General features: G+C 48.1%; 1 protein-coding gene across 1 annotated transcript; it reads right to left on the reverse strand.

Moving 5' to 3' along the window:
• Positions 1 to 5,424: 5,424 nt before the first annotated feature.
• Positions 5,425 to 9,154, reverse strand: LOC123042576 (uncharacterized). Its single transcript, XM_044465006.1, has 3 exons — positions 9,042 to 9,154; positions 5,881 to 8,951; positions 5,425 to 5,652 (listed from the first exon to the last, which is right to left on the reverse strand). Exons 1-2 carry the CDS (start codon positions 9,051 to 9,053, stop codon positions 5,901 to 5,903), a joined length of 3,063 nt encoding a protein of 1,020 aa, XP_044320941.1. The 5' UTR covers positions 9,054 to 9,154; the 3' UTR covers positions 5,425 to 5,652; positions 5,881 to 5,900.
• Between the last annotated feature and the right edge of the window lie 493 nt (positions 9,155 to 9,647).

A 9,647-nucleotide genomic window follows, 5' to 3' on the forward strand; every position in this document is an offset into this window, starting at 1 on the left:
AATTACATACCTCGAATCGATACAAATTCATGCAACTACGTAGATGCATCCACACATCGTCCGACTAGTATATCAGGACATGCCATTGGACTACCAAAATTTGGCATGTTGAACCTACATGCTAGTTATGAAGAAGATCATACACGGCTGCCCTTGCCTTCCTCGGCGCCCTTGCCATCCTTCTAACGCTATTAGCAGTCGAAAACATAGTATGGATCGAGTTGGATCTGCTCATCACCGAAGCTGTTTGACCCGTCGTTGTCCTCCTTCTCCTCCTTGGGGGGAAGTCCCGCCATGGCACAGACCGCTCGATTCTGCTCTAAGGCGAGGGCACGCGTGTTCTTCTGCTGCCACTTATTTATATATAAAGCAACGACCAACCCAACATATATAAAACTCGACACGCACCACTCGGCACCACAACACACACACTCAAGGCAAGATACAAGGGTGACAAGAACGACTATAAGCACCCTACTACTCCAAGCACACTGCATGTAGGAAAAAGAGCACCACTTGAGGCTTTCGGGGCCCTCTCCCGGCGAAGAGAAGCCAAGCAAGACGAACCAAGAGCTCCAAGATGGCGACTTAAGGAAGGATACGACACCAAGTGTCGCCACCACCCGATCCAGGGACCGGGGTTTTCCCCGAAGCATCAAAGGGAACGAAGATGAGTTGCGACGACGCCTTCAAAGGGATCACACTATAGATGCTGGTACAATCGACCTGGCTGGGCCAGAATGGGTTTTCACACCGGCAAGCCCTCTTCATCATCCAGACAGGGTACACGGAGGCACCGCTCGCGGCACCACCATTACCGGTCATCGCACCCTGACCAACACGACACCCACGTGACCATGGCAGCCAGACCACACCCGAGCCACGAACCCCATGGCTCCCACCACCAAGGCCGCCTGCCCAGCATCCAAGACCCCGACACCATCCCACCTGAGACGTACAACTACAACGAACGAAATGATGAGCAAAAGATACCACTCTTATACCAGTCCTGGGAGGCCCCTAACCCCGAAACCCACCCCTGAGTTGGCCAGATCTGGCTACCATACTATAAAAATAAATACACTTCCGTGATGATACGTGTTTGTTACAGTAGGTCACGTTTTCTGTCATGCATGTACATCCATGATGATTTTATGACAGAATCAAGATAGTCATACATGTGCTGTCATAGAAGTGTTCCATGACATTACCAAAATTATTATCACGGAAGTATCCACTTCCATGACGATAAATCGCGCGTCATAGAAGTGCTTTCGTCAAGGGTGATCGACACGTGGCATCCACCGTAATGGAACGCCGTTAAGTTATCGGGTCCAGTTTTGAATCCGATAACCCGTTAACAGCCCCGACCAATGGGGATTTTTCACGTGTAAAATCATCATTGGCTGGAGGAAACACGTGTCGGCTCACCGTTGGGACAGATGTCATCCACTCATTGGACCGAAGGCGCCTATGATACGTTGACACGTGGCACGACCCAACATAGGTCCATTCCTGTGAAAAGGTCGGCCCGTTTGACTTGGTCAAAAGGTGACGGGCCAGCCCACGGAAGGCCTGTTAACGGCCTGTTCGCATATAGCTCATTTATAGCCCGCTAACCCAAGGCCCGTTACGATCTATCCAAATTAGGCCCAGTAGCGTCATCTGGGTCGTCCAATATGATTCCAGCCCGTTTTAACTTCCGTCCCATGTATGGCCCATGACGTCTTTCGGCCCATATGAGGCCCTTTGTAACTCTTGGCCTATTAACGACCCGTGGTGAAACTGACCCGTAATGAACAATGTATCACTTTATACCCATTAACGGCATGTGGTGAAACTGACCCGTAATGAACAATGTATCACTTTATACCCATTAACAGCCCATTATTCCGTTGGGCCATTTCCAGCCCATGTTATCTTTCGGCCTTCTCAAGGCCCATTTCTTCTTTGGCTCATTTCCAGCATTCGTTTACTTATGGTCCGTTACTGTCATTTTCTGCTTGTGGGCCAAATTCAGCCCGTGGTTACAGTCGGCCCGTTTGTGGCCCATTAATACGTTGGGCCGTTTTCATAGCGTCATCAAATACGACCGATTAAAGAAGACCCGTTATGGTCGGCCCATGAAAGGACGATTCCAACTCTAGCCCGTTAACGGCCATAATGCGGTCTGTTATTGGCCCATGTTTGGCCAACCGATCATACGGCCCGGAGAAGGCCCATTAAAGATACGGCCCGTAGAAGGCCCATTGTGTCTATGACCCGTAGAAGGCCCATTGTGTCTACGACCCGTAGAAGGCTCATTGTTTCTACGCCCCGTAGAAGGCCCATTGTTTCTATGGCCCTTAAAAGGCCCATTGTTTCTACGGCCCGTAGGAGGCCCATGGTAACTACAATAAATATGTAGCTCATGGTTATTGTGGCCTAGTTTTTAAAAATAGGTTATTACGGCCACTAGCAAACCGCGAAAAAAGAACTGCACTGACTACAAGCAAACAAATAAAAAAGACAATAAGGAAATAAATAAGCAAGCAAGTTATGCTAGGCTATCACGGCTATTACACATATGACATCCACTGGTCATCAAAGTTCGCCACCAGTGCAAATATAGGGAACAAAGCAGGATATAAGTGCCACAGCAAAACAAGTCCAGAACTGAAACCGCTTCAGAAGATCTCAAGAAACAATATCCTGGGTACCCATAATGCTGGCAAGATGCTTAGTAAGCTTATTAACTTTCTCTTGTTGGGCGGTTAAATCCTCCAGCACTTGTTGTTGCATCAGAAAGTATGCATCTGAATTCTGCAGGGACTTCCTCAGTCCTATAGCTTCCTGGCGCATAACATCTGATCGATGTCTTTCAACTTGAAGTTGAGACTCAAGAAGCCGAACTGATTCAGGCAGCAAGTTCGAAGAGCTGGTGCCAGCAATAGTATCCAGTAACTCGAACACTACATCAAGACAGGACTTTGGGGTTATCTCAGTGTCTTCAATATAGTTTTTATCAGCTTTCTTGCAGACCAACAGGGATGTCTCACTATCTTGAACCTTATCTGCATTAATTACTTCCTTTACCATTGCATAACGGGGTACTCTTCTTCAATATTTTATCCGCGTTCTAATAGAGAAACAAACAAACACATCACAGGTTTACAATGTAGTATATGAAACTCATTTTGGTAAACCAGTTCAGTAGTAAGGTGGACAGGATAACATCATGAAACAAACATATATGTATACGTATGGCCAGGTCACGTGTACATGGCTCGGTCGGAACTGAGAAACTGCATCGTCGTCGTGTTCATGGGGAGCCAACTGGCTGGGTAGGAACGGAATGCATCATCGTGTTCATCGGGAGGGCTTGGACGGAACAGCCGATGGAAACGATGCCTGGCGTACCGCAGAACAGAGGAAACGTCCTTATGCTCGACCGGCCACGGTGAAAATGGGATCCTGTTCATCGGGAGGGGTCTGGCGTACCGCAAAACGAAGGAAACGGACTTCTGTTGGACCTCTTACGGTCGAAACGGGGTCCTGTTGATCGGGAGGGGTGTGGCGTACCGCAAAAACGGAGGAAACAGACTTGTCTTGAAGCGCTACGGTCGAAACAGGGGTCCTGTTCATCGGGAGGGGTGTGGCGTACCGCAAAGCGGGACTCCACGGGATACTGTTCATCTCCACCGTCGACCTCCTCCAGCCTCCACGGGCTACTGTTCATCCACCGTCAATCTCCTCCAGCCACCACATGCGACTGTTCATCCACGTGCTCCTGTTCATCCAGCCTCCACCGGCTACTGTTCAACCAGCCCTCGCAACGGGGTCCTGTTCAACCACCCCTCCACGGGCCACTGTTCATCCAGCCCTCCATCGGCTACTGTTCAACTAGCCCTCCACCGGCTACTGTTCAACCTTCCCTCCACTGGATCCTGTTCATCCAGCCCTCCACGGGGTCTTGTTCATCCACGCCCAACCGGCTCAATCGATCGGGGTCCTGTTCATCCAGCAGCAACACCACGGGGGTCCTGTTCATCGAACCCCCACCGGGAACTGTTCATCCAAACCCCCCAACAACGCTCACTGTTCATCCAGAGGCAGCATCGAACGGCTTCAGTTAGCAGCAGTAGCGAAGGAATCACTCAATCGGGTTCAGTTAACAACCATCGATCGATCGCTCGGGTTCAGTAACGCATAGCCTGCAGTTCAATCACTCGGGTTCGGTAGGCGAACGCGTCGCTCGGGTTCAGTTAGAGCCCAATGCCTCGCACCCACACGCGTGCGTGTACGAGAGAAACGTGCAAACCTCCGTGCATCGCTCGACCCGACCACCCACCGTAACCGGTAACGCCTCGATATTTTCCTTGCCCTCGCTTCTACCACGGTTTTTTCCGTCATGGACGGCCCAAAGAATGTCATGCAGCTGTGTCTTCGGCCCGCCCAGGACGAAAAGCCCATTTTCTGTCATGATTTTTTGTCATAGAAGTAGGAGCCCACCACATCTATCATGATACCGGCTTTTGTCACAATTATCGTCATAGAAGTGTCATAAGTATGACAGAAAAAATTTCGTACGGCTCAAAATATCACGGATGTGTATTTTTTTGTAATGCCACCACGTCGCCTCGTCTCTCGTGGGCAAAGGGACGATCTCCCCAGTGGCACACACCAACGCACAGCGGGAGGCAAGGATGAATCTGCGGCCCTCCTGGCGGCAGAGTCGTCCCTCAACGGTGGACGACGGCTGGGAGAGGACCAGCCCTCTGGCGAACGTAGCATACGGCCGGCGAGGGGTTGAAATGAAGGTCAAAATGGTCCGCCTACAAACAAGCCAACTCCAGAGTAGAAGCCGACCGTCGCGGCGAGCAAAGCTGCCAAGCTACAGTGTAGCTGCCACGCCACCGGCAGGCCACCGCACATGTGCCTTTTCTCCCCGCGCTGCCGCCCACGGCCAGAGCAGCAGCCACACCAAGCTGCTGCCCAACCCGCGCCGCCCATCTCGATCTCGCCGTCAGATCCAGTGGAGCGGCCCATGTCGGCCGTCTTTGAAATGGGGGGAGAGAAACCCAGCCGCGGTCGACGCTAACTGGGCTTTGCCCGGCGGCGGTGAGGGGAGGGGAATGGGAGGGAGGCTAGGGCCTGGCGGCGCTAGGTTGAGCCCACCCGGTCGCCCATGGGAGCGACGCGGGAGGGGAGGGGGAAGGAAGGGATAAAGCATCACAATTTTTTTTAATCTTCAGTGGGATGGATGCTTTCCGGAACTTGCAGTTGTATCTAACAGACACCTTCCCCATGCATACGTAGCACTCAATAATGAAACTAAACAAATTGTCAGTTGATCACAGCAAGCAAAATGCATGCTCTGAATCGATCGCACACGAAGTATGTTTCATAGTTTTCGGCAAGCGGAAGAATTCTACACACTGGGATTCGTGTGACCGTGGTAGGCAGACAACATGCACATCAAACTTTTCTTATTACAAGCACAAACATAACCACACCCAGACGATGTGTCGTCTCCCTCTCACTGGAAACAATAAAGCTGGTGCGGAAACCACAATTTTCACAACCAAGGACTGACTTGAACCGTTGCCACAGCTGCAGCAGTCGAAAGTAGCATCAGCTACGTCGCCCTCGTCGATCTCGCCAACACTGAACCTGCACAACACAATGAATGGCTTGTCGGATGCATAGATGAGTAGATCAAGGAATTTGATGCAGGATAAACTTAGTTGTTGGCTTGTCACTCCATGTATTGTATTTTCTACTGTATTTTTTCTACTCATCTAAAACATCTTTTTTTTACAGAGGGAGTACCACGTAAGGTCTGTTATTATATGAAACAAGATCGAAAGCAAGCAAGAGCATATTTATATGTATGTGTACCTGAACAGCGTCAGGTCGGTTCACCAGAGCACTGAGCCTCTAGGTAGGGGCTCCTTGTAATATGGTGGGTGGTGCGGCTCGAAGAGGGAAGGGTCATGTTGGGCCTCTAGCCCGTCCCACTCCAGCTTCTCCCACCACTCCTTCTCGCAGTCCACAATGGGACGACGGTCTAGGCCAACAGCAGGGAGGCGCTCGAGACCCCAACATCCCCTAAGCCTGATTGTCTCAAGTATGGGAGCAATCATTTTGGCTTCACATATGTGCTGCAGCTTATAGAGCTCGTGCAGGTAGATATGCTTCAACTTTGGGAACTCTAGTGCACCTTTTTGGTGGTTGGTATCTATTCTTGTTAGAAACTCTGGTTCCACAGGGAATACCTTGTTGAGATTACCACAGTTGACAATATGGAGGGTCTCTAAACTGCTCAAGGTGAACCATGCCAGTGAGAGGACAAATGTGAGGCTCGGACAAGCGTAGAGGTGTATGCTCCGCAGTTTTGCGAATGAAGGAGCGACAAAGCCTTGGACCGTCTTTCCTTTGCTCCAAATGCAGTGCACCATCAGGAGATCAGCCGCCCAAAATTTCTCTAGTTCCTCGAAAACGAAGCTGTTGTAATCACTAGTGAAGACCGTGTGCATCTTAGGACATCTCACCACATGACACCACTTCAAACGTTGCCAAATAAGTATATCCCCATCTATGGCCACCATGTGTTTAGGGATAATAGTGGTGATGGAAGAATTGTCATGCACGTTCAAAGATTCAACTTTGTTCATCACAAATATAACAGCCTTGACTCCTTGTACACTCTCCACGCTGGTGTTGTTAATTCCATCACCAATCTCCACATGGCACCCAAATGGCTCAAATCGGCATGCACTGCCATTGAAATGGTCAGCAAAGATATTTTCAGTAGCAAGATCAGTGTAGGTGTTGTAAGAAATATTGGTGATTAATGGCTTCGGTTGGGGTGGCGCAATTATTTTCCCACTGTTACCAGGACCCTTATTGCAGCTACGTCTACCATCTGTGCTAGTGGCAGATATACAGAGATTTAGATCCATTCTACGCACATTCCAACTTCTTAGCACCAGTAGCTGAATGAATCGCATATCCACGATAGCAACATGTGCTTCACAATGTCCCTTATTTGCCTTGTAAAACTTTGATGGTATTCTTCCGATCTCTTCTCCTCCACGCGTGTCAATGCATAGCAAAGCTAGTTCAGTTATCCCCTTTTCTGGCCAAAGTATAGCATGAAGTTTCTCACATTTCAACAGCATGATTTTCTGGAGACAATGGACCTGCACCACCTCATCCCTGAGGTCAAGTGTTTTTACAGATGTGCCCGATAAATTAAGCTCCTCAAGCATTGGAAGTGATCCACCTAGTGTGAAGTCAAATAATCTTGCACAACCAGCCATGGAGACACGAGTTATATTGGCTTTCTTACCATGATCTTCTTTAGGTCCCGCATCTAATCTGAATGATTCAAGTGATGGAGGGAGTCCTTCAGGTCCAACATGCTCCAAGCCAAAACAACCAACTAGAACCATTGTCTTGAGGCTTGTTGCCCCTGACAGACTTGGCAAAATTTGTATCGTACTATTCCCAGACAGGTCAAGGAACTCCAACTTCACCATATCCGTGAATTCATCCATTTTGCTTGACTCCCAAGGGGAAGTAGGCTGAGTAACTTTAAGCTTGCGAAGGTTTTGAAGTTGTCTCCACGCAAAATTGAGGCGCCAAATCCTCCCCCGATGTATATGCACCTCTCTAATGTTTGCCTCCATCTGCTCTATTATCTCTGGTGATAAAGCCAATTCCCAATTTGTGCAACATATGTCTAGCACCCACAGGCTTTGAAAAAATTTCATTGATGATCTATCTTGTTCTTCATCTTCTTTTATTCGCTGATCCTTGCAATTATCTAGCCCAAGGAATCTTAAGTTCTGACAACAATGGAAAGGAGGCGAGGAAAAGCTGAATGTGCAATGACATAATTTGAGCACATGAAGGTTGTCCGATTGATGAAACATGTCATTAGGTAATAACCTTAATGGAGGATCAGATTCGCTTGTGACTGCCTCAACAAAAAGTGACGTTGAATCTGGATGCACACTCACCGTATTTATGCTTGTCCTTCCTTGCACAACAGAGTTATCCCTGGCCAATACCCATCGGTTCGGAGGAATCTTCAGCTCATTACCAAAAGACGAGAACACATGAGATGAATAATGCTCTACACGGATTTGTTGACGCAGAGAATCCGCAACCTCCCATGCTTCGTCCGCCTCATCTCCTTGTATAATCCCATCACAAACCCAATAGCTAGAAGCATGGGTGGCCCAGTTGTAGTGCATGATGTTACCACCCCGAGAACTTAATGATAACAGATATAAGCAACACTCTTCAGCTATTTTAGTGGTAACGGCAGGCCTACATGTGCATTGGGCAATTTCCCTAGCCTCTTCCCGTATACAAGAATCCCAGTCGGGTGGACACTTATCACAGTCAGTATCAAGAAAAAGATGTGAATTATCCACCTTTTGCTTTATTCCTAGATTGGTTCGCAGCCTCCCCCTAAAAGACCATAGTATTCTAGTATCAAACCATCCAGGTCGAGGAATACCAAGATCATTCAAGTCAATTGTGTTGTCGCTGCCATTGTGGAAAACAATTAAGCATCTGTGTTCTTGCATGGCTCGATGGATCTCTCGGCTGACATCTCCAATCTCAGCTCTAGAGCTCCCATCTATCCCACTGAAATCATCTATCTCATCTTGCATATCAAAAATAGCCATTACAGAAGGAGGAAGCTTCAGTTCCTCCGCAATTGCCCTCTGAAGTGCTCTTCGACTTATCCACCTCGAGCAATCGAGGTGAATGATCTTGTTGAATTTATTCTGCAAAGATGGCTGAGGGTGTTGGGCTACTGCTCGAAGTGTGGCAGATGCAGCCAGCCCAAGCCATCCATCAAAATAGATGGTCCTGTGTGCAGCACTGGTGGTGTCCTCCAGACAATACATTAATATTCCCGCCGCCTCTCCAACGTCATGTGCCCAGGCGATCTGCGAATTAGTTGATGGCAATTAGTTGAGGTCAGAAAACACTGGGATAATAATGCTACATGGCCTAGTTTGTAGCATGCATCTTTATACCTTGTGAGGCATGTTGAAATTGCGTGTCAAGGACCAGCCAAGACAGTTGGGAGCTCCAGGAATTTAACCCATATGCATCTTCAGATGAAACTCCAAATTATTTTGGTCTATAGCCCCTAGCTTAGCTACAAAGAGCGTCACCGCGTGCACAAACACTGTTAGTCCATGCATATTATAAACCTTTTTTTTGAGTAGTTAATAAGGGGCGAGCGACTAACGTTGGGTACATGAAACATTTTTCATAAACCGAATACAGCCATCTTTGACATGCATGTTATATTGCAAAAGTATAAATCATGTGCTCATATATGGTAGCACAAGAATACTGGTCTAGATTGTGAGAATAGCACGCATGAGTAACCAGAAAAAAAAGTACCTGATCTTTAATTAGGCATGAAGACACTGTAAGTGGCTACAGAAGCAGATGGATCCAGAATTTCAACTCCTTGCTATCACCTGGTTAGCAGTGCAGCGGAGCGATTTATTGTATTCATGGCTTTCTGGATGAACAAATATTGTTAGTCAATGCAAAATCACATATGCCCATTGTTTCGGAAGCTGAATAAGGTGCGAGAAATCGACATGAGACTGGAACATATGTGTATA

Source organism: Triticum aestivum, chromosome 2B (assembly GCF_018294505.1).
Source record: "Triticum aestivum cultivar Chinese Spring chromosome 2B, IWGSC CS RefSeq v2.1, whole genome shotgun sequence".
NCBI classification, from domain to species: Eukaryota; Viridiplantae; Streptophyta; class Magnoliopsida; order Poales; family Poaceae; genus Triticum; species Triticum aestivum.